Source organism: Acromyrmex echinatior, chromosome 3, assembly GCF_024713525.1.
Source record: "Acromyrmex echinatior isolate Ae372 chromosome 3, ASM2471352v2, whole genome shotgun sequence".
Taxonomy (NCBI): Eukaryota; Metazoa; Arthropoda; class Insecta; order Hymenoptera; family Formicidae; genus Acromyrmex; species Acromyrmex echinatior.
Genome location: NC_141854.1, coordinates 20459410 through 20486645, shown reverse-complemented (window position 1 = coordinate 20486645; position 27236 = coordinate 20459410). Strand labels below are relative to the sequence as shown.

At 33.2% G+C, this 27236-nt stretch overlaps 1 protein-coding gene and 1 long non-coding RNA gene across 6 annotated transcripts; one reads left to right on the top strand and one right to left on the bottom strand.

Annotated features, from left to right (window-relative positions):
* Positions 1 to 202: 202 nt before the first annotated feature.
* Pgant5 (polypeptide N-acetylgalactosaminyltransferase 5) lies at positions 203 to 26960 on the bottom strand. 4 transcript variants are annotated; one of them, XM_011056343.2, is made up of 8 exons: positions 25971 to 26960; positions 7673 to 8466; positions 7113 to 7431; positions 6283 to 6460; positions 4368 to 4548; positions 3247 to 3485; positions 3006 to 3140; positions 203 to 2516 (listed from the first exon to the last, which is right to left on the bottom strand). In XM_011056343.2, the coding sequence occupies exons 2-8, from the start codon at positions 8286 to 8288 to the stop codon at positions 2367 to 2369; spliced, it is 1818 nt and encodes a 605-aa protein (XP_011054645.1). In that variant the 5' UTR covers positions 8289 to 8466; positions 25971 to 26960; the 3' UTR covers positions 203 to 2366. The 4 variants fall into 4 exon arrangements, with proteins under 4 accessions (XP_011054645.1, XP_011054644.1, XP_011054642.1 ...); XM_011056342.2 differs by lacking the exon at positions 4368 to 4548 and adding an exon at positions 5755 to 5935 and having other exon boundaries at positions 25351 to 26958; XM_011056340.2 differs by lacking the exon at positions 4368 to 4548 and adding an exon at positions 5755 to 5935 and having other exon boundaries at positions 25971 to 26958.
* Positions 8369 to 21869, top strand: LOC105146220 (uncharacterized). Of its 2 annotated transcripts, none has more exons than XR_846163.2 (3): positions 8369 to 8507; positions 9156 to 9303; positions 19581 to 21869. It is a non-coding gene; the product is annotated as an uncharacterized LOC105146220 (long non-coding RNA). The 2 variants fall into 2 exon arrangements; XR_015544342.1 differs by having other exon boundaries at positions 13379 to 21869.
* Positions 26961 to 27236: the final 276 nt, after the last annotated feature.

Genomic DNA, 27236 nt, shown 5'->3' with positions numbered 1-27236 from the left:
TTGATTTTATTAACTTTAAATGTTTGTCAAACTCATTACCTACGTTTCAACATTATAATTATTTGACTTTAATCTTTTATTATTAATAAAATGCAAATTATTTAAGGCCATTAAAGAAGCTATTTTATAAATATTAAACAGTCATGAACATTTGCATTTATTAATCAGAAATTATATAAGTATTAAAATAATGATACCAACATTTCACATATGTAACGAAACTAATTATTTATTCTAACAAGATGTAATTGTGTATGTTCATAGCTATTTTATAATATTCTATAGAATACTTATATGGTACAATTTTAACAATTATAAATAAATTATTTTTCAAAAGGCTTCATTTTTTAATCAAACTTGATTCTAAAAGAAGAAACAAAAAAATCAGGTTTAAATGTCATTAATGTGCATACATTCATTTTTACAAATGTTACTTATTATAGAAATGTTTAAAATTATTATAATAGTATTATAGAGACATGCGTTATATAAACCTAATGTATACAAATAATTTTATTGTCTTTAAAAAATCATCTGCTTACGCAGTTCAGGTTATAATAATCGAAATTGTTCTTTCATATTATAATCGATTGAACCATGAAGCTAAAGACGTTATTATTTATTGAGCAAATAATTAAAACGAAAATCATTCATTAGCAATTTTATTCGTATTAATAATAATATTCTCCACGAAATCAGCTTGTAAGGAATGACGTATTTGCAAAGAGGTACTATTGACTATTATTTTTCGATCGCGATCGAACACTTTATCATTTACCTATAAAGTGGATTGACACACTGCGTATTTCAACATATAAATCAATTTGTATTCTATACAAAAATAAATACCACAGTCTTAAGAAGACAAATGTATGTCAAGCTATTAATGTTGCACCACCACCATAACATTCTTTTGAATTACATAAGAATAATGAGTATATTCGTCATTCAATAGCAGACAGGGAAGATCTTAAAGCTGCGTCGGAAGTTATTTGCAAAAATGTAAATTTACGACGGTTTCTTATTTTCAACAAATTTGAGAATATATTGAATAAAATATTGAAAAAATTTTTATAGTTGTTTGAAGGATAAAAATATTTTTTTGCAACTTATTATGTTATCGAAGAGAAAGGTGCCAGGATAAAAAAAAGTAAAGATGATTTTGTTCATCTCTGTATAAACGTCATAATTCTTCTCTGCAATTACTGTTACATTTTAGTTAAATTTGTTATTTAATTTGCAAGTGCACTTTAAATGCATCATGCTCAAAAATTGTTTTGCTTGAAATAATTTAATGTATAATATTTTAACGTATATATTTTGTCGCATGTTAATTCGCAAATTAAATATATAATATTCAGGAAAGTAGTTAACAAGTAACTCGCAAAAGTCCACAATAGCTGATTATGCTAGAAAATTCTGCTATCATTAAAATATGGAAGACACTCTGGTATGTTCGCATTGAAACTGCATTATGTCTCCGCAATAAAATTTAACGAGAATTAATAATTGTATACATCTAACTAAAATCTGATGAATTCTACATATATCGCTATTCTGATAAGTACATCCTTTGCACGAAATGATGCGTAACAGTTAAATTATTCGAACGAGATGCAACGAGGAACTATCAGAAACATGAATATAAAAAGATTCAGTGCTCTTCCCTAATTATTAAATGGATTGTACAATAATAATTTTTCTATATTATTACCGGTACTGTTACATCGACTTCACTGACATTCCAGCATTCATTCCGTCATTATTTCGCAATGCATTTTTAGCATATTCACATTTCATTTCATTGCGTACTGATTTAACGGTCAGTCATTCGTTATTGCATTCATCCGAAATTATCAAATATGTCTCTCTCTCTTATTAACAATTATATTTATAACAGTGGTCTGATATGATTTCTTCTTTACTGCTTTTTAGTCAGGAAAGAAGAAAAAAGAGTTCACTTTGTTCGTCGTTTAGTATCACTTATGTTCACACGCGATCAGAGAAATTCATCTCTGTCACTATTGTGCATTGCAAGGCGTATCGTAAGGATCGTACCACAAGGAATGGCAGTAAATTCTCGATACTGCTTCTCATCAATGGTAAACAAATCCTGTAGAATCTAATTATTTAACTACGATTTCTGATGCGATTTCCGACGAGAATCGATTCCTCGCGCACTATCAATTTATTTGACGTACACATTAGATGTGTCAATATTGAACTGTTTCTTCGCCACTGATTATAATACTTCATTCTCTTTTCTCGTACACGCACTTGGGAAGATTCTATACGATCAGTCCATCGGCTACCATTCATTAAACATATTAACAAATATTGCGTTTAAGATTTAAAGTTGATTCGTATTAGCTGGCTTGCCACTTGAATTTGCTACGCATTATCCATCGTTGGCCGATGTTGTTGACATCGCACTGCGCTAAGACAGGTTGCGCCGGATCGCCTGAGTGGGGTTTTGATAAACAGTAACCCGTGTTTGTGTGTTTAATCATTTTGGTCTGGAAAGAATGATGTATATTAAACATCAATTACATTGAAACTATGTGTTTCATAAACAAAATATATTTAATAGGGCTCTTGAAAAATAAATAATAATAATATTGTAAAATATTGATAAACAGGCAATGAGAGCATTAACACAGCGCGTACTTGGAGCGCATTATATATTCTCAATAATTTATGTTACGTGTCTATACAAAATTCTTGGACATTTCGATTTACTTTAAACCATCATCTGCAATACTATATAAATTATATACAATATATATATATATAAAACATAATACAATATTATATATAATATTAATGTAAAATTATTGAGAATATGTATTGCGCTCCACCACTGTGCTGTGTTAATGCTTTCATTATCCGTTTATCAATATTTTATTATTGTTATATGTTTCATAATTTTATCTTTTTTTATCTATAGATATTCGTTTGCTTTAGATATTTAAGTATATTTTTTTCTATATTTTCATCTTTGTTACCTCATCACTGTAAACCCATGCTTGATTACCACCCATGCCATGACATCGTACGATCTTTACTGGACCTTGTGGATTAGCTGCATCAAGGCACATATCATCAGACATTATCTGTTGCCGCTTAGTGTAAGCAAATACCTGGATAATACAGTTTTCATCAGAAATAGCATACGCTCAAAATAGAAACAATATCTCTTGATCTCCATCACATGTATATTATTTCATATTTAAAATAAACACAAACCTGATTACCGCCTAATCCGTGACAATAACTAATTCCGACGTTTTCCCCGGTTCTTCTTCCCATAGTATCCAAACAAGTTTGCGTTTCAATATTTTTGACATCACCGAGATAGTAATAATCTAACGGCATCGGCGATTCTGGATATATATTCTCCAAGTACCATCTGAAGCTTTTACATTTCAGTCGTTCTCTGAGTTTTATTCTCTCGGAAACATCACCGACGTCGACGTTTCGCGCCCCTAAAAGAATTGATTTTCTGTAACGCTACATTTTACAAACGCCGAACTTATTTACACGTATTTTTTTTTTTTTACATATCGTGCTTGCATATAAATTGGTTGAAAAGAAGATTTGTCAGAGAATTTAGTGCTAAAAATAAAGAAATTTGCAACCATGGAATTATATTGTATGATACATTAAATGCCATATGCTTGCTCCTAAAAAATAAGTGTGCAATTACGCAACGCATCTTTTTGGAAATCTGAAAGATGTAAAGAAGTTTATGAAGTAGCATTGATTTATATATACATATACGAATAACTTTCATACATCTGCAAATGTAGCGTGCAGAAATGTATTGTGCTTCATATTAAAATTGTTTTATATTTGAGTATATATAATTTTATACATATGTTAATTAAGAAACTACTATGAGTACATGTATGTTTCTTATTGTTACTTGTATGTCTGTCACTCTAATAGAATATCTCCCTTTAATAATAACCTTTTGATTATAATAGTGTCACATAGAACCCTTAATGCCATGCGTGATTTATTTTTTATTCTTCAAGTATACTTCTACATGTCCTATTTGCATTGCTGTTCTCGTTTATTGTACATCATACCCATCGTTGTCTACTGGATTATTAAGTAACAATATTACAGTGTTGAGAGAACGTAATAGCAATGATGTTTTAAATAAATGTTAACGGGTATCTGATAGATATAGTGAGCACCCGAAGCCGTAAATAATAAAAATGATTGATAAAGAGACATGCACAGACTTCTTCCACAACATGCTGCAGCGCAAAGCAATCAATACATAGAAAGAGATGTATAGGGATAGGGATTTTCTTTTTCTTGTTTTTTTTTTGTGCGAGATACGCCAGTGTTAGTGCTACCTGGATTAATGTTGTAATAGAAGTACTTCCATTGGTCCAACCAAACTTCTGCGAGCCGCGCATTGTTGTGGTTGACTATCTTGCTCGTACCGCCCGGGAAGGTATACGGGGTTGACTTACGGAATACATGCCCGACGTGCGAGCATGTCGCAATTTCCAATGTCCCACCACACATCCATATCTAACCAACTCAGTTCTGTTAGTGTGTTAGCAGTTACAAACGGTAATCACACGATAAGAGACAAAAAGAAAAAGAATAACACATGAGAAATATGATAACGGTATTCTGCGGCTCATGGTGGATTTAGAAATTCTTCTCTTGCGGCACCTATAATGTAGTTTATTGAGAGAATTCCATTAAAAGCAAGCGCAATTTTCAATTGGTTAGTCGGCTGGATGGATGAGTGGTTAAGACTACACCAGCATTTTTATTGAGATATAGAAATAAAATATATCTGAAATGTTCATTCAACGTTCATTCATGTTTATGCCTCGGGATATTCCTTAATTCTTCATCGTACTGTAGTATTGTACTTATTGTTTGGAAAAAAAACAAACTGAAGTAAAATACTTCGAGAGCAGTAAGATTCTGAGAATAATTTCTGTAGTAAGAGATTTTAATTTTAGTTTAGATATTAGAAATATAATGTATACAACTACTAATGTGTATTATGTATGAAATATTAGTAAATACATAAATCATAATGTGTGTGCATAACACATATAAACGATTAACTTAACTAATTTATGATATATCTTGGTGTATATATAACTAATGTGTTAAAAATCATTTTATGAGAATGTATTAATACAAAACTGTTAATTATTAGTCAAATGGAAGAATAATTTATTAACCAGAAAATAATGCATTCAAAAACAACTGCAATTCATATAGCTATATGAATTATAATAATATTTGTGAGAGGTAATAAACGGCTTGTATCAGATACCCGTCAAATATATTTATATAAGAGCTTCGCTTGAATAATATTGTATAGAATATAATACTGTAAAATTTCAATTTCACAAAAAAATATTTTATCAATCAACATCGTTGCTTTTGATATAAGCGCTATATGAGTACCAGCTACATGGAAATTTGAAATAATTAAACAATACGTTAAATTCTTTAACGAATTTTACAAATTTTTCGACAACTTTTTAAATTACTGTTTCAAATCGGATATATATGCGTTTATACATATTGAATAATTTTTAGAAACAAAAATTTGTAACAAATAATATGAATTCTGATATACTAGTATACTATGTATAACTTATGTATGGAATATGTATAACTTAGGTGTACAATAATGGCATCATTTAGCGCAATTCAGTACAACACATTGGAGAGAAATTAATTAAACGATACACTTGATTATCTAACCTGGATTCATGGCATAGTAAAAATCTCTCCACTCATCCATCCAGACTTCGGCCACCCTAGCTGCATTGTGCAGGACTATCTTGCTGACACCACCAGGGAATGTATATGGACTCTTGTCCCGGAATACATGTCCCACATGTGAACACGGACTGATTTCTAATGTTCCGCCACATTGCCACACCTACAAGGTACTTATGACTTCACAAATAACAGTGGAAGTTTATAGAATATCCTTTGAAGGACCCTTTAAAAACTCTTCGTCAAATAGTCTGTCACATACTGCACAATTATCTTTAATACGATAGAGGCGACAGTTATCACTAATGGATATTAGAAATGATTCGTTTTTCGTAATGAACATCTCAATCTTCTTTCCTTCGTACTTATAAATAATCATTGTTATAATTTTTTTAATGTGTTGATCACATGGTATTGAGACTATTGGATATAATCTCATATTGTATAAAATTTTTGTGATTATTAATTTTAATTAGCAGTTGTCTTTATCGTATCTTAAAGAATACTTACCCGAAAGCTCATTTCAAGATTTTCACCACCCCAGATGTCCATGCCTTCGTCGTACGCACCTAACTCGTAGAAATATTCTTTATCAATAGAAAACAATCCACCGGCCATAGTCGGTGTTCGTAGCGGTGCTGTTCTGTCGCTATTCCTCCTATCCATTTCTCTCTGTGCAACTCTGTACCTTTTTGAGTGAAATTAACATAATATTAATGTCTTGTTTAAAAAGATAAAAAATTAGATGGCACAAATGCATAAAATGCACTAATATATAATTTGACAGACTGCCAACGCGTTTTGTTTCAGAGAATTTCGAAATTAATTATAAATACAGTTAATTTAATTAAACAATAAACACAGTGTATATACACATTTGTGGTGAATATTGCGGGAATCGTAAATTTGTAAACTCGGCAGTTCGTAATTATACATGAAGGAAAGAGAGAGATTATTGTTGATTATATTTCAAATCATTACATATGGAGATTAACTGAATTAGAACGAGAAGTATTGAATTTACGTAGATATGATAGTGTAAAAATCGCAGAATTTATGAAACTATCATAATTTAACGAAGATATAAATTTATATCAAATATATATATCAATATAAGATCGATAAATTTAATATTTTAAGCGGATTTAACTATATATGCCAATCTAACTATTCATGACTTGCAAAATATGTAGATTTCCACATTTGCAACTCAAATTTTCTTCGTATGTCTCTTTTTTTTTTAAAAGGCAAGAGCGATTTAACTATTTCGGTTAAAATACGAAGGTAATCTTATTAAAATTCATGATATTTAATGTTATAACGTCATAATGTCATAGTACCATCTGAAGTTTAATTTCCAATTGAAACCTCCCCAGGTCATATCACTGGCCGAGATATATTCGAAGGTGTCGTCGCTGATTACGTCTATGATTGGACAGACAACAGTATGCCTGTCGTTAGCAATTCTTGATAATAGCGGCTCCAGCCAACCCTCGGTGCACTCGCAATGCGCATCTAGAAACGTGATTACTTGTCCTTTGACATGTTTTGCTCCCAACAGCCTCGCTCTTATCAGGCCCGACCTCTTTTCGGTGCGATACACATACGTGGGAACGGGCAGCGTAATTACGTAGTCTTCCAAATCTTGCTTTAGGTGCTCTAGAAAATAAAATTTCACCGGTCACTTTGATTCAAGCTACGATTCTTGCAATTATTTATCGATTCGATATCAATGTTTATATTTTCTTTCATTTAAATATACAATTGCGTTGATCGCTCGCTGTTATATGATACAAGACTTACAAATCAATCTATATTACATAAACAGTAAAACCCGAGGTAAAAACATTGGTGCTCGTTATACTCGTTACGCTTATTTGAAACCGAGACGAGAACGTACCACGCTCACTCGCGTCGTCCACAAGGATGATTTCCTTCAGCAACGACCTGGGAGATCTATTTATCACGGACCAGACCGTCCGCAGTAGAGTGGTCCATGCCTCATTATGGAAAACTATCACGATACTCGTGTCTGGAAGATACTTGAGGTATTTTTTATTCTTACAACCTTCGAGTCTGATATCCTTTAAGGATCGATTTAAGGAGATCATGTCGCTGGCCATCAGATTGAATTGATTTAGCTTGAATAGCTCCTGTTGTTTGGCATCGTTTTCCGGCGGGATGGCCACCGCCGCTCCCATCTCGCCAGGCATTCCCTTATTCTCCTTGACGACCTTCGCTGGCCGCCACAGATGCAGCTCCGACTGCAGATATTGTCTCTTATTACTATAGTCTTGTCTTATTGCTTGCGGCTCTCTGATCTGAGCTTTCGGATGCAGTTGAAGCGGTTCCTCGGACTGAAGCGCCTGCTGTTGTTTGTTGTCCGAGCAGCCCCATCCGGACCCTCCGATGCAGTCCGAATAGAGCATGAGCACCATGACGTCGACCAGGAACCATACTAGTGACGTCAGCAGTATCACTTGACACGTGTGAATGCGAATCTTGGAGCGAAACATCTTTCAACGGCGGCAGTCTTCCACTTGTACCACGAGCTCATCACCCAGTCCGCCGCGTGTGGACTCACGATAAGGACTTCTCGACGAGGCTTAAAACGGAGATACTCACAACCGTGTTCTACTAATTGTACGGATCTTCGTGGAATCACATGACTGAAGGCGGCCAGTTTTCAGCGCTCTGCAATAGAAAGATGAACCGGGTTCATTACAGATTTGATGGTGCGTATCGAGAATTCCCGAGATATAATATTAAAAGGTTGCCGGGAGATACAATCAGAATTCTTTCGGCAGATCGATCCGCTTCAGCTTTACGCACGCTTATCACGATTCTACGAATCATGGATGAAGTCAGAACTTTTCCTTCTCTGCACATTGTATAGTATCAAGATAAATTCACGATACGACTTGTGAAAAATGAAAACTCGTTATAAAAATCGATTGCTTTTCTCTATAATATTTGTCAAAAGCTCGTAACGAATATCCATCATGTTTTCATACTTTTCCTAGTAATTTATATATATATATATATATATATATATATATATATATATATATATATTAGGTGTTGGAATTAATTCGTAGCGTTTTACAAGTGATGGGAAGTACTTTCATTAATGTATTTTTTAATGCTCATGTGAAATAAATAACATTCTTTCATTAAAAACGCTACGAATTAATTCCAACACCTAATATTTTATATGCTAGAGATTTAATATTTTATGTGTCTGTACGTTTAATATGTTATGCTATTGAATATGTAATATTTTGATATTTTGCACATTTCTTGACACATTTTGACACTTTATTAACTTATTAATTTTATTAAAATTAATTTTAATGCTATTGTTAATAATATTTCTCGCACAGATTATTTTATGCCAAGTTTTTGGAAAAGTTTCGATTATGCTTGCTGCACATGATATGGCGATTACGAGGAATGGAAATACGAGGAGACCGCACGGGCGAAAAGTGCATACGTCAGCGAAGGGTAACCGGAGCACTTTGCGACACTTAGGTAAGCACTTAGCACATGACTAATTCGTATACACATCGATCGCGGAGAATATCACTTTTAAATAGGACATTCTGTTTCGATAAGTTGTTCAATGCGCAAGTTTCATGCAACAGTTTTCATACAAATAGAACCGGTAATACAACGACATGCGACTGTATACGCATTTATGTTTATGTATGAATAAATTAGATAAGAATTGACGATGAACCTATTTATCGTGCATATCTCTGTTATCGCATTGTGCTGTGTATGCTATTAGTTATCACACAGTATCGATTGCAACGCCAGTAATGTACAGTTTTATGGAAAAAAAAAAAATAGTTCAGTCGCAGGATTATTTTGGGAATGATATATATTGAACAAAAATGTTTATCTATGTTAAATCTTAAGACCACAAATACATAACGAAAGCCTCAACGGTCTATCTATAATTGAATTTTAAATAATATTTGATGTGAATTTATATTTATACATATTCAGTTCTGCCATGCCAAAATCATTTTCAGTTTTGAAACGCAGGATGCGGTTCACTTGACGCTACAAATGCTTCGAAGCTTTTGATTGATGGAAGAAAGAATTTTACTAATTGATCAATCAAAAAATGCTTCGAAGCATTTGTAGTATCAAGTGAACCGTAGGCGCAATCGCATAAGTCGAACTGGGATAGTAGCATCACAAATAAAATTGACAAGCTACTTATTAATAGCTATATTATTTACTATAAATAATTTATTGTGGAAAATATTATCTCAATTAGAATTCAAAACTCCGATACACGTGTGGTATACAATATATTATTTGCGAGACTTATTTTATGCCGAGTGACAAAGATACGCGCTGTTTTGCATATCGATAAACAGAAGATTGATTATAGCTGGCGTAATTGAACTAATGATTTTCGCAAAACTTGCAATAACTACAAATAACTACACGCAAAAAGAACGTTACTTTCAACGTTACGAAGCTCTTTTGCGAAACAAACTCCGTGTAAAGATATCTGCCTTTTACCTCCGGTACCACCACGGTACCACCACCGATTGCAGTCAATACCGACTGTCATAATCGCGACAACAAAAAACCAGCATGATCATAATGGCAAAGTGTTTCGAAGACGCGACGGAAATACAGATCCGTGAGTAATTATCCCACGCACCAGCGAGGTCACTTGGCCTGGGAAATTATATTGCGATGAGACAGCTGTGTTCTCTCGATGGTACTAATTAATTAGCTGCTGCTAAATAATTCACTTTCATCACGATAACGAGCGGGAAATGGGAGTAATAATGTCGAATGACTATGCGCGAGCCAGAGAATAACGGCGACATTCCCCTGTCGGTTGCATTGCACAAACTTTCTATTATAAAAAAAGATAAAATATAAATGTATACAACACACAAAAATATAATACAAACACACACACACACAGAGCAGCAGTATCTCTTTGGTTCCATTTTACAAATAATAAAAAATTCAAGTAATGAGGATATCCGAGAGTATAAAAAAGGATGTTAAATTTTCATGCAGTTTACAAAATTGTTTATTCAAAATTGAAATGAGAATAATAATTTATATATATATATAATCTGATTAAACGAAATTGTTTTACCTACACAACTATGTTTCGGATACTGTTAAATTGACAATTTTTTTAAGAAGAGAATTTTTTGTTTGCTAATAATAAAGTAAAAAAACAAAGCAATTTAGATAAAAATATTTAATTCTCTAAGGCATCGTCTTATCGTTAAAAAAACAATTTTTACTACTCAAAAATGAGCTGCAAGTGAAGAATCGATCAATATTTACATTCTGATATATATAAATGTATTTTCCAGTTTTTTCTGACGGGTAGAAGTACTATATTTCAATGTTAAATGTTACATACATTTCCCTCTTCAGCTCTTAAATATAATTAATTTGCACACATTTTGAATTTACTCCGAATTTATCACGAATTTAATTTTAAAGTGAACGGTGCAAATTTGCGACACTCGCCCCTAGAGAATTAATGGAAGGGGAAATGAAAATTAAGAAATGAATATTAATTAATACTAATTAAGAAATTAAAATTTAGCAGCAATGTGAGTTTCTACTATTATGCTATAATTCTATAGGTATATTATTTATTGACAAGACATGTCTAATATATAACGCGAAACTAAAATCGTCACAATACGACAAAATAAGTATATTTGTGAAAATTTTGTAACACATATTCAAGAACGACTTTTCACAAAAAAAAATATCATAAAATCATATTTAGAGATCATATCTGGAATTTAGAAATCAAGTATCTAAAACTTTCTTATTTTGTAGAGAGAAAACGAAATCGTGATAACATTGTGCAGTTATAATAAGTAATGTTGTAATATACTGACAATCATGAGTATAATGTATTCTTCGTTTAATCATTCTATCTCTACATGATTGTTTTTCTTGCAAAAATCATCGTAGTTTTATATTCCCAAACAGTAGTAAATTTCTACGAAATGCTTTATATTGCTAACAATAACAGACGAACAAAGTATTTCCGGCTTACAAACGTAACAAAACTACGCGGCAATTATTTTTTAGTCGCCTTTGTAATAGTCGGTTGATATTGTGCTATTATCAACATTGCGTGCAGGTTACTAATAAATCGATACCGCGGCACGTTGTCAAGACGGGACATTACTTCGTGACCGCATCATAAAAGTCTTGTGACGAAGTCTTGTGATGAATTACATGTTTGTGGTCGAAGCTACTTCTATTGTTTCACTATTGTAGCGAAAACTGTATTTTATGAAACGGATGTTCACAGATAAAGAGTTAAACATGAGGTCGGTGCTAACTTTTCTGATTAAAGATAGAAGGTATCAAATATTTTGTCACTAGCTTTAATTCAATTTACAATTTGGGTCGAATTCGCCAATTAAAAATGGAATCGATATTCGATTAAAGTCCAGTTTTAGAAAAGCTATATATTGTTTAATTATTAGTTATCTGACTATTTATGAGATGACAGTTGCCACATTTCGATCATTTATTGAATCTAATCTTTCTCCTTATTATAAGATACGTGATAATTCTTTCATCATTGTGAAGTTTAATCTATTTTCATGATTTCGAAAGAATTATATTTCCTCCGAGAATTCTAATGTTAGTGTCTAACGATTAAATAAAATAAACTAAATAAAATAAAATAAATTAAATAAAATAAACTAAATAAAAAAATATAGAATTTCTCTCTCTATCAGTTATATCCAAATCTTGATAATGAAATAAATTTACAGGTGATTATTTCTAATTTTGTAATAATTTCTTAGGAAATAAATACCTTACAATTTCTTTTCACGGGGTAATTAGGTTTGACTTCTATTGGCCGTGCCTCAATGAAAGAGTCATTGTAATCGAAGTGCTCGAAAAGTCCGCCAATATCGCATTGACGCAATGCGACGCCAGGTAATGTCATTAAAGAAAGTCTTCTCACACAATAGACAGCTATGAAAGCTAAGCTCCTACCTTGTTATCCACCACAAAAAGCTCTAAGCTGTACAATAATTCAGATTATGTAATAGCTTTCTTGAAACTCGAAAACGGAAATATATTAATTACATACTGAATTATTTGCATTATATGTATAATACTGATCATTTTCTCGCGTGCGATATGAATTTAGTTTCTAATATAAATAATAACATAACACGGAGAGGTTTTATAAAACGCAACGTGATAACTGACTACGTAATAACTTTACGTTCATCGTATTCAGATACGTAATTCATGTTTCAGTTTATAAAGTCACGTGAACATCCTCATGTTTCGTTGTTATATACATAATTTGTGTGGGGGTTAATATTAAATGCAATAAAACTTCTAACGTTTATTTATTACAAGTAAACCGAGGGGAGCGAGAAAGACGTTGAGAATTTATTATCAGTTCATGTTTCATCTATTCAGGCTCTCCTTACTTGGGAAAATAATTGGCAATATTTAACGTGTTAAGGAAAGTTTCGAAAATTTTAGAGCGTTTCATAAAACTTAGTTGACAAAAATATGATGTGATCAAATTATACTTATAGTTTATAATTTCTTCCAGGTGACATATATGGAAATAATCTTAAACGTTCCAACGCTTCCGGGATCAATTTAAGCCCTTAACAGAGAAAATTAACTAAACTAATCACACGGGAAGGTCGGTAGGACCGTGAAGCTCAGTATTAATGTAATACATGCCACAAATTGTGGAACTTGTAATTATATAATGCACACGGCTGTCGTGCATCTCCTTCAGTAGCCTGTGGCTCATTATAGATTACCAAAGAAATATTTTGTAATATGTAATTATCATTTTGTAATATGTAATTATTAGAAAATTATATTCGAGATGAAAAATGATAAATACTTCGAATTATGCGATGTGTGATCGGTAGAATAATTTTAATGTATTTGAATGTCTATATATACATAGATTTATCTAATCTGTGTAGAAAGTTATTAAAGTATTATATAAACTATTAACTTTGGATTTATGTATATACTATATCTATGTGTGTAAATTTACAAAGTGTTTATTATAAAAAAATTCTCTAAGAACTTTCCATGTATTTTTGTTCAAAATTCCAGATAAGATTAGAAAATTTTTAACTTTGAAATAAAAGAGTGAAATTAGAATGTACATAAAGTATATATTTAAAGTATATATTTAAAATTAATAGAAGACAGGAATTGAATAGATACAGTTTTTATTATGTATGTCATTTTCTACAATTGAATCCATGAAACCTGTAGAATAGTATACGGAAAGCGCACTATAATATTAGTGAGCTACTCGATTCTGCTAAGTATTGTCTTCAACTGTTATCTTGATTTTTTTTACAAAAACTCATGAGACACACAAAAATGTACGTGAATATACGTGGATATGTATGCCATACTTAATGCGATCAACATGATAATCAACAAAAATCAAGAAAAAATGATTAAAGAAATGTTTTCAGAAAGATAATTTAAATTTAAAAATAAAATTCCTATAATTTCTCTAAGTCTCGGTAAAATTCCCTGAATTTCAAAAAAATTTCCCGAAAATTTCAGATTTCTCTAGATGGTAAACACCCTGATTTTATTATAGGATGAATGAATAAATAAATTACCTTATTTTTTCACTTCGAGCGGATGCGATATAATAATCGTTATGTACATAACATTCAAAGAGGGACCCATTAAGAACCGGTTTTACGAATGCACCGAAACGGCTTTATGCAAGCTATTAATCGAGTATCAAGATATAAAAATGAATACATCGTATTGTTACGCACTGTGAACTGAATTACAAACGTAAATTACGACACGACATGATTGTTTGATTAAATCTTGACAACTCTTTGTATCGACAGCTTTATATTGAGTGCTTAATTAAATCACTTACTTAATCAAAAGTGATTTCTTCCGAAGTTAATACAATATTTATCTTTGCAACACATAAAGTAGCAAGGTTAGAAGAAACTTTAAAATGATAACAAAAATATTATGTAATTTGTACTCTAAAATTTGAGTGAATAATTAAAAAAATTATAAGATATAAATAGCTATAAAATAAAATTATAAATTAAAAGATTAATTTTGTTACAGAAATTATCGTATGTATCATGTATGTGTCATAATATTATACGTGTAATATTATGCGGTCTTCATGAATTAATATGCAGGAGTTTGTGTTGAATTTTAAATATAATTTTAGTTCACAGCGAAATGTTATAAATAGAATTTCCATTACGCCGATAATACATTGAGTTTCTCTTAGGTTCGTAATACATAATATATCTGCAAATGAGTGTAACAAACGAGTGTGCAATATCAATATCGCGGTTAACGAGTTACTAGCGGTGTGGTAAAATCGCGATCAAATATTTTATACATAGTATAATACGGGTGAACTGAATTTAAAAGGCGTGACGTCATAGATTAATTTAAGCCAGGTAACTAACGATTATAAACGCGACAGGGGTGTTTGCATCAATACTTACACGCGCAATAAAATCCCTGTGAAAATCGATTCAGTATTAATCTCGCTCGACGTTAAAAGACAGATTTTGGGATTTAACAATTTTTATACACAATGACATGTTTACTTGTGACATAAATGATTATGCAGTTATTTGAAAATATCCCGCGTTATTTTTATTTACGTATATTATTTCCGTATTTCGAAATTTTTAAAAAATTTACATAATTTGTTGAATAAATGCTTTTCACATTAATGTTTGATTTATCGACATCAAAAATAATTTTATCGAAGAGTTTCATCAAAAGTATAAAAATAATTTTATTAGCATATACATATTTTTTAAATTATTGTTTAATCAGCCATTGTATCTTGCATTATATCTTAGAAAAAAACACACGTTCCGAAACGTTGATTTCATCGCGGAGTGACATAATTCCGTAATAATTGAAGGATCAGTAATATGTATGTCATATAGTTGCACTGGGTTAAGCGTATGCACGTTCGAATTCGAGAACAATGTGCTTCTGCCGGTGTTTAAAATTGTACCGGAGCAGCCAGACAATACTGGCAATACAATGAAGATCGCGGTATCGTACGTGTATACCGTTATTACGCGCCGTTTTATACGGGTCACAAACCGGCATACAGCTTTCCAAGTAATGGAGAACGGATTAACAGTGAAAAACGCGATTGAATGTACATTTAACGCATTGCATCGTCCAGTACCGATCTCGCGTTGCATCCTATACAAATGTTAAACGCTCGTGCAATGTTTACAGTCGCATTTGTTTACTATAAACTGTTTCAGTAATAAGCGAGCGCGCTGTGGTGCAATTTGCAATCAACAACGCGATCAATTAAATTCAAGTCAGATATGATTCCCTTATTTAGGCACACATATATAAAGAATATACCTAATAAATACTTCATCTATATATCATAAAAATACATGTATATACACATCATTTATAATATAAGTATATTCACAAATATATATTTACATATACATCATTCGTGTAATATATAAACGAAATGCTGTATGCATCGCTGATTTATTATAACGACTTGAAAACGAAGTTTTTCAGAAAATATTAGGTGTTGGAATTAATTCGTAGCGTTTTACAAGTGATGGGAAGTACTTTCATTAATGTATTTTTTAATGCTCATGTGAAATAAATAACATTCTTTCATTAAAAAACGCTACGAATTAATTCCAACACCTAATAAGTTTGAATATTTTTTTTTTAATTATTACAATTTTATATTTAGCATTAATTTTTAAATGCAACTTTGATGTAATAACTGATTATGGAGGAATAAATGTACGTATTTTAAAGTGTATTTTTTCTTGTTTTCTTTATGTTTCTATTCTTTTTTTTTAAGTAACTGATGCTTTTTGAGTTATATCATTGTTATAACAAATGAATAATATTTCGATGCTATGTTTTTTGAAAATAAATTGGAAGGATGATATTTTTCAACAAGTAAATGAATTGCAATTTTATTTTGTAAAGCGCGAAACATAGTTATTAAATGAAATATTTTCTGTTCGTTTATTTCTGATGGATTTGCTCCAAAATCTGTGCGGTCTACCATGATATAGTTCGACGAGTATTATAGTATCAACGTTGTAATACAATAATTTTCACACCGTATTTTACGATGCACTTATTCGCACAACCGACATTTTCGTTAAGGTTTCTTATTACATGGCACGGTAACAGGTAACTATTATCATTTGCAAGTACCGTAATAACCATCACTCAAAATTTTTTTGATCATTGATAATTTGATTTCAAATTTCAACCTATCAGTCGCATAAAGTGTGAATATACAGAATATTATAGAGTAACAATCGGGAAATTGCTGAAATTAAATAATTATTTTACGTAAATAGTTATTTTGAAATGATAGAATGAAATAAATTAAACGTTATTCTGCAATAAAAAATTGATTCTTATTAGCACATAACACGAAAAAATACATATATGAATATGTAAAAATAAATATAAAAATGCTAAATTTAATTGGTTATTCAATTTCGGTATCGACATATAAGCATAAAAAGAATTTATTTGAAATTCTTTAAAAATATAATTATTTATTTTAGAAAATATTTCAACATTTTCAAGAGCGCTTCACTGGACGAGTTTGGGCTGTCATCATTTCGAAATTTATATTAGTTATGTAACTAACTGAATTGTTAATATTATTTATAATATTTATTTTTACGAGTTTATTTATGTAGAGTTAGATTATTTATGTATTATTTAATCAATTATTTGATCATTAATTGATTATGATTCAACAAACTAATTATTTCTATTTGATTATTTTTTTATATTCCCTTGCATTGTGTATTAAAAATAATACATTTCTTATACAATGTCCTATTTAATTCATTTCATTTTGTCAACATACTATCGCAACAAAATATTGTTAGTTATTTTTCTAGTTTCCAGTAGTTTTTCGATCACTCCATATATATATATATATATATATATATATATATATATATATATATATACACAAAGATTAAATATCGATTATGCCAAGATGGATTCCCGATGTCTTGATATCTACAAAGTCACAAAAGCTACTTAGTTTCAACATCTTCCTGATTCTTACTCGGTACGTACACGTGGATTAAGTACATCCTTGCGATTATGACAAGATAGATTCTCGATACTTTACTATGTCTTGGTATTTAATTTTCACCTCCAGTCACATGATGGCAGTCATGACAAGCAAATGCCACAAAAAGGTCACGGAAAAATGGGTCTTTGCAGTGAACGTCCTTGCGGATCGGTTAGCCTCGTCTCATCGTCATGTCGAGTCTGTGTCTCCACTATGCACGCTAATCGTCGCTCTTCTGACTAAGAAAACCCACGGAGAACCTTTCACTCGTTTCATGAATCACTACCGAAGTACACCGTTAATTAAGTATCGTTTCTCTCTTGCGCGAGAGAAATAGTGACGCAAATAGCGTGTACCAGCGATCAGTAGCGTCATCCATCAAGAATACCATCTGTCGGGAGATGCAGCTTGTGATGTAGCCCGTGTCGTATAAATTGTGATTTCACTAAATGTTTCACCATAGCGATTTAGCGGCGGACGAAATCAGAAACAACTTCTCTTTAGTGGAAAATCTTACGAGAATCTTCATCTGTGATTCGATGTTTCTCAAGCGATTAATTAATTGAGCCAAATTGTACTTGGAATTAATCCAATTTCAAGCCAATTAAATGCACTTTATTAATTAATCATATCTCAATAATTAATTAAAAGATAATAATTGTAGAAGCTGCCGATGATTTTCACACTTGAAGTTTGTTGTGTCATCTGTTGTGTTTTATCGATTATTTTTCAAATAATATTTTTCTGTCTTCATACAGATTTAAAAATCTTTTTCCACAATTAAAGTACAATCGATAATGTTCAAACCAGTTGACTTTATGCCAAAATAAAAAAAAGTTTGAAAATTACAGCTCTTTATCGGCTTCTGACATCGTAACAATATTTGCTTTACATAAAAGTTTCATACTTTATATATTTTAAACTTTGTATAAAATCATTTTAATTTGCATCAGGGATTACATGAACAATGTTGAATTCTTAGACTTAGGCTTAAATATCTAATATAAAGATTAGTTAGTTAGAAAGTTTGTGCGTGCAATATTAATGTAATAATGCGCAGTCAATGTGTCAATGACATATAAATCATGTAAAAGTTTATATGTGTAGATCCTATTGAATTGATAAAAGAGACAATTTTAGAATCTAACGTTTCAACAGCGATAATTTTTAATTATGCATGATTGAATTATTTATATCCTACACATTATTTTTCTTTAAAATACTAGAAGTACCAAAAACAATTAATTATAACATTGATGTACAATCAATTTTAACACACAATCTTTTAAATACTTTTTAAAGACGCTAAAATATATGTAAGAATCACTTAATAATTTTTGTACACTTATAAAAGTGTGATGAGAATTAACCCGAAACACGAACAACACATCGTGTATAGTAAAGGAAAATCGTCGGGTGTACTAAGAGTTAAGAAAGATCGTTAAAGGATAATTTATTTACAGTTCAAGTATACTAAATGAAGCTAAACGATCGAGTCATTCGGGCGAAAGTCGAAGCAGCGATTGCGTTAGGTAATTCTTACACATACTGTGAAGCACTCTAGAAAGAAAAAACCTGGGAAGTGAAGCAATCGAGACGGTGCGCGAAGACACTCGCCGAACATTAATTCTCATACTATCGGTTTTGTCTCACGCAGATGGACCGGCACGGAGAGATGCAGTTGCGAGATGGAAGCGTGTGCAATAATCTCGGACATCTCCCCACGCTCTCCAAACTCCACAGACGCAAGACGTGAGAACGTGTGGATAGCGGTCTCCAGGTATCGTTATCGCAACCCCCATATAGTACGTACAACGGTCCTGCTGAGCCTCACAGTCCGTGATGGCTCGCTCATGGCACGCGTTACAAAACGGCGCGGCCTTGAAGCGAGTTTCTCCGAGAGAGACCAACCGGTGCCCCGTCGCGAGAATCCAAGGTACTCCTATATGAGCCTGTATGAGACTGGAAGACGGATAACGGACGGACAGGTGCGCCGCATTCCTGCAAACGGCACTCCATCGACGATGCCGACGACAATGACGATGATAGAATAGCTTCTCTTGATACGAGAACCTCGTCCCGTGCGAAACGCGGGGGAAAAAGAAACCACGGACAAATACGTGCGGGAATGTTCGTGACCAGACAATCGAATTTGTTATCGGTTTGTGTATGCTGGCAAGCATTTCTTCGATTTACGTGGCGATCGAACGAAACGAGCGACGGACGTGCGGTGCCCGAAATCCGGATGCTTTCACTCAAAGAAGCATTCAGTACGACATCGTTTTGACCTACCTTTTTTATCGGGACTTCGCGAAAACTAATTTTGAAGCTGGGAAGATTAAGTTTGGAACTCGCCGTGATGTTCACGAGTTCTTAAAAGGGGAAAAAAAGCTAGCAAGTCGGAACCCGCTGGTATGGTATACCAGCGGGTTCCGACCATCTTCGATCGTAGACTAAAAATGGGAACGAAAGAGAATTAGCAAGTGCCGGGAATAAGGACAGTGGCATTCATTTGCATATTATAGAGAAAGCATGAGAGGCACGAGAAGTATGAAAAATCTTCACGGTATCTACGGCGTTGTATATATGTTTCCAGATCCGCAATTGGCGCCGTTCGAATTCATTGACGCCGTGCGAAACATTGCCCAACTTATTTGGCACCATCTCCCACGATTAATCTCAAAAAATTTTTTTTAACAAGATTGCGGAACGCGGTAGGTTGCGTTACTTTAAATCAGGATATAAAAACGTTTGACGCTTTAACGCTTCGTAAACTCGAGTCGGAGTCTGAAACGAAGATCGCAAAGAACGAAGACGAATTGGCCGCAATCCTCATTAAGAACTGCAAACATTTAAGCAGAGCGGACAGGCGTTTTGTTTTTTCCCCTCTTATGTTTTAACTATCTCTTTAAAGCATAGACAGTTCCAGTAAGCCACGTCCCGTCTGTTTTGCTTAACTTGATTTTTAGCTCGCAGTGCAGCGTGGGATGAAGACCTCAGCAGCTGACCTGGTTCCCCGATAGATCGATTTTGGCGCGACGCATCTCACGGGCATTCGTGAACTGAACTGCTATCGCGATATCTCAGCCTCCAATACCTACCGCTTACGAGTTATTTTTGGTCTTTACCTGAGAACGCGCAGGTATGGACGGTATTTTTTTTTCTTTTTTTCCCCTTTTAACGTGGCACCAGAAAATTCGAGCAGTCAATGTCATTTCACGGTTGGCAGAGAAACGGAGAGAAAATAAAAAAGTGTCTAGAGAAAAATACACAGAAAAATATATACTGTATGCAAATAATAATTACTTGTTTCACGTATTTCAAAAGTTCTTGTATCTGCAAATCCATAATCATAAGTTCATCGAATTTATTTAAAATATATTCTGAATTCTTATAAATATACTCTGAGTAAGTTTAATACACTTCAATCAGGGGATTATTAAATTTAAAAAATTATTAAGATTATTAAATTAAATTCGATTTATTATTATATGAAGTCGCTTCTTCGATCAATTTTATATCCTTCAAAAGAAAATAAAAATAAATATTGAATACATAATGAGTTTTTCTAAAATTTCTCTCTAAATAAGTATAATATTTTAAGGTTATCATCAGAAAAGTATATTCTTTGTTAAAGATAACCGTTACTTAAAAGAAAGAAAGTAAATTGAGTAACTACTTTCCTTAGCAATAGAATGACATTTTTCAGTGTAATATTTTAATAATTTCTATATCCGGAAAGAGACTGAAAAAAGGATTGGAAATAAATCGCGATCAAAGTCGATCTATAGAATTAAGCGAGGTCGATTCCGAGCAGAATGAGTTAGTGAAGTGGTTCTAAATAGCGCTCGAAGGCTCTCTGCTTAGATCGAACGTGTTACATGAATGAAACGTGGAACCGGATGACGATGCTTAGCGGTGAATGTAGAACAAGTATGAGAAGTAATACAGTATGAATGTCTATGCATATAAATAACAATACAACATATGTTTTCCCACATGTGCCCGAGCATATGTCGTAACTTTTAAGATAAGAAGAAATATCTTGTAATTCGCGGGAAAAGAATATTAGATAACATGAGTAATTCTTTTTAATTAACTATTTAATTATGATTCAACAAGTATTAATTCTACTAATTATTTCTATTTGATTATTTTTTTGATTCTTTAAAATTTATTTAATTTTAAATAGTAAAAAGGCTCAAATAATTTAAAAATTATTTGATTTTAATTTATATTACCTATTAAATCAATATTACAAATTAATGTGTATAATGTTATTTAATTCTATGAAATTTTGATCAAATATAATTTATTTCCATCTCATCTAGATTTTTTTTGTTCATTCTGAATTCTCTGATAGAAAATCTGGTACATGTAATTATAGGATTCTTCATAAAATAAAATATACAATTTTTTTTCTCTCATCTATCTCTCATGAATCTCTCAAAGTAGAGTGCTCAATATTGTGTTATCTCGAGTTCAAATGCATATTGTTTAGATTACACAAAAGGTAAATAAATAAATTTTTAATAAGTATCTCTTTTGAGGACAACTACCGGCGACACTGATGCAAGAAAAATATTGCACGCGTGCGTGCAAAATTTATATCAGATTAAAAAAATTGAATTTTTAATCTTCAAAATCGAGGTTCAACTTCTTCTATTCTCCCCTGACCTTTTCAGTGTATTTTTTTTTACAGGGTACAAAATCGATGCGCGGAAAAAATACACGTGGACATGGAGGTGTCGCGCGTTTATGTATTTTAACTCTCCGAAAGAATTGGATTTTCAAATTTTTCCGTAATCCTGGTTGACCGTCGGATTTGACATACATCTTTTATCCGATTCCGATCGGCGTGTTTTTTACAGGGCGTGTACCAGGAAACGAATCCTGGCCACGTTAGATCTCCGGAAAAGAAGAGTCCCAGAAGGAGCAGTGCGAGCGTTGAATTTATAATCCTCGGAATCGGAGATGCGTTTACTATGCGGCGCGAGAAGAGTAAAGACGAGTTCTTCGCTCATTCGTTTCCCAAACAGATCACGAAGATCAAAATGACGTTAAAATGAATTGTATCGAAAAGTGACTTTTGAATCTTAATATATACGATGATTTTCCAGTCCTTTACTACATACGATGTCATTCATGTCCCAGATTAATTTTCATCATTTTAATAAATATATAAAAATTATAAGTGATTCTTACATTTACTTTAACATTTTTTAAAAATATTTATAAAGTTGTGTATTTAAAAAAAAATATATGTAAATGTTATAACTAATTAATTCTCCTAGTTTTTCGAAGAAAAGAAACGTGCAGGATATGACTGACCCAATCCTACTATATTTAATTTAATGTACTATAATTAATTTGAAGCCATTTTGATATCATCCAAAGGTCTGTTCCTTTTAGCTGAGCTTCTTGCACAGTTCATCTTTTCTCTTTTTTCTCCAACGTCGAGAGAAAAGAAGGGAAAATGAACCAAGAAGTTCAGCTAAAAAAATAGACTTATAATTTTTTGTTCTGTTTGGAAACTCTCCGTGTTAGAAACCTTATAGCCTTGGCCACGAGATAATAAACTTTTGATTGGTCCTTCATTTTTGTCAACTTCAGGTAGAATGAGATAATATACACTGAGAAAAATGTTTGGTTGAAAATGAACAAACCAGAAAATTTTGATTATATCAATCAGAATTTTTTGGTTTGTCCATTTTCAACCAAACATTTCTTTCAGTATATGTAACAAGAGATAATATACTCTACTTCCTTATTCTTGTTTTGATAAAGTTGCTCGTGTCCAGATTCTGTTATAGAGTCTCTAGGTTGCGTGTAATCGCAACGCGGAAATCGCATGCCTACTTCGTGACACAGTTAAGCTCACACTGGAAAAAGGAGTTTAGTTGCATTAATTGGAGTTCTCGTTGAAAATGGACAAATCAGAATTTCTGATTGAATCAAGGGATCCAATGACAGAGTCTGGTCACGAACGATTTTGTCAATATATTAGGTGTTGGAATTAATTCGTAGCGTTTTACAAGTGATGGGAAGTACTTTCATTAATGTATTTTTTAATGCTCATGTGAAATAAATAACATTCTTTCATTAAAAAACGCTACGAATTAATTCCAACACCTAATATATATAAAATCTCACTTTAACTTATACTGTTTCATTTAATAACTTTTGAGATTATAGAGTATGTGTACAGAATACAGGAAGAAAAAAAAAATATCTTTCTTTCTCATAGGATTTTGACAAAATCGCTTGTGACTAGACTTTGTTTTGTACGCTCTGTTATATTGTGTAAAAATACGAATGCGGATTTCACAACATGGATTTTAAATCCATACCATGTATATATATGTATGGTGTTACACCAACATGATTATATAGACACCGCATAGTAAATTTACACTGATATTTTTTAAAGGCAAGGTTTCTAGATTAAATCTTATCATAAATCTAATTGTGACTCGCTAAGTCTTGAAAAATATTTTATCTGGTTATCAAATTTTAATCTTTAAGAGTGAGATTCCATTCTTTAAAGTGAAACTTTTACTCTAAAAAAATTTTAAAGAGGAAATAACCAAAATTTTTATTAATGTGATCAGAACTTTTTAGTTTATTTTCAACCAGAAATTCTCATTGCACGCATCGCGTGCCATGAAACGACCTCAAGCTCGTTCACTCGCGCGCGTTTCCTTTAAAAAGTGGCAATTGAGTAAGTCCTGAAAAAGAGCGATTCAAATTTTAATCTTGAAGGCTGAGTTGTTCCACCTTTCAGTAAACTTCAGCTTACTCTCTTATTCTCTTATGTTTTATTCTTTTACTCTTTTGTTTATCCAATGAGTAAATTATCACATAGTTTATCTAAAGATGGAACAACCAGACCTAAGACTGAAATTTTACTCTTTGGAGTAAATTTTTTTTCCTAAAAGTTTTAGAGGGAAGATAATCAAAATTTTGAATAAATGTGATCAGAACCTTCCAATCCATTTTCAACAAGAAATTCTCATTGCACGCGCCGTGTATCCCGGGGCGACCTCGTGTTCGAGGTGTTACTAGCGCGACGCCAAGCTGTCCCTTTTCAGCGCGGGCGATCGAGCGTAGTTACACGTATCTCTCGCATCGCGAAGAGGATGCGGCCGTGATCGGCGAACCGGTTCGCGGCGAGTAAGAGGTTCGCCAACGTCAATCCCGCTAATGTCGATCCACCACGTCGCGCCGGCGGAATTCACGCGCATCACGCACGCACGCACGCACGCACGCACGCACGCACGCACACTCGTGAGAGCCGGAGCGATGGGAGAGCGACACGTAAGACACGGCGGCTTCTCTTCGCGCCACGCGTTTGACGCCCAGAGACGTGGCAACGCGCGCTTCCACGAACTTTCTTCACAGAAATGTACGTAGAATCGAACACTCACGATTCTCTTTCTCTATCTTTCACGACCTGTGTTATCTTGGTACCAGAAGACCCATCACAGATTCCTGGACGATAAGAAGAGATCCTGTGCTCGAGCTTTTTTTTTTCCTAGGAATGAACTTTTACGGCCCCGTGAAATCTGGAACGACTTTTCGGAGCAAATCTCACATAGCACTACTTAAACGTCAATTACTCCGGCGCGGTAACGGCCCCGACGATCTCACGACCTGTGTCACAGGAAACGGTCAAGGAATCGACTCCTCAGAGACTCCTTGTGCGAGTGTGAAACACGCAAGACACTCGCTGTACGTGATGGTACGCGGCGCGTGGCCGAGAATGCCGAGATCGAGATGACCGATCGTTACACGCCTCTGATGCCGACTAGAGTTCGCCAGGTTTCGCTTGTTCCGTCGACTGAGAGCCGAGAGGCGAGAGCGATTGCGAGAACGGAGCGGGACACAGATATAGCGTGCGCACGAGAGACGGCTGCGGGAATAATCTTCTCTCTCTCTTTCTCTCTCTCTCTCTTTCTCCCCCCTTCATTTACTGTCTTACTCTCCCGTCGCGAAACGGCTGGTCGATTCGGCACGCTGATCACGCTTTGGTCCTGTCGATACTCACACACCTTTTTCCCTCGACGACCCGGGTGCTAACGACGCGGTGCAGATGCTGGAGGAAGCTCGCGAGCGTGCATCTCCGACGTGGGTCGTCTCGCACTAAACGAAGGATACGCCTGACATCGCGCGGATACGAGGCGCGCGGCGCGGCACGGCGCGGAACGGAGCGGAGCGGAGCAGAATGAAGCAATAAGCGTGCCGAGGTTAGGAGAGGACTACTGTCATTAAGAGTGGGGGGGAACGACACCTGTTCGACGTTCGCGGCAGCGCCTTCGCGAATTGCGGAGCGCCCTGCTGACGCGATGGGCTTGAGCATCGATATGGAAGTGGGATTGGCAGCCGGATATCGAGAGTCGGAAAGTGCGATCGTACGCTCGCGATTTATCGACATGACTCAGTGCTGTCGTCATTTTACTTACATCACTCGACTCGTACTGATTTTATGCAAATGGCTGATTTTTTTTTTTTAAATTGAAGCGTCAAGAGAAATTAGAGAGCATGATGTAATCTAATTTTTTTAAAGATTGTTTAAAATTTACTGCTAATGTCCATGATTTGCTTTTATTAAATGATCAATTTTAAAATATAAAAAAAAATTGAGAACACTGGTATAACTGATATAAATATATTTATTAGTATTATTATTAATTATTGTTACACATTGAGTAGTACAATTATATTAATTAGTTGTTGTATAATAATTGAAAAATTGTTTTTTTTATAGTTATTTCCTTTCAATTGTCATTTTTAAGTAATTTGCGACAGAAAGAAAATTCTGAGAATTTATTAAATCAAAATGTATTTTTATTCGTTTATAATCACTAGATCAAATTATTATATCAAAATAGTATAAACAATTTTAATAATTGGAAATATATAGAAAACTAATTGTTAATGTAATGAATAAGTCGATATATTGAATTCCCACAGCGTAAAGTCACATTCACGTCACAATAAGGTTACAATAATAGTCAGGAAGAGAACATGATTGTTATAAGAAAATAACAAAGGCATTCGCACATCATCGTGATATTGCTATGACATTATATTTGTGATAAGGCGGACATTCATACGTCACCATGACGTAATCATGTTTATTGTGATATAATTAACTGTGACATTTTTTGCTATGGGAGAATTATAAGCAAATTGTAGGAAATCAATTGAGTATCTTGAAACAAGAGGAAAATTACAAAAGTGAACAAATTAATTATGTGTATTAATTATTGACCAATGAAATTATAAATATATTTTATGAATGAATATAAAT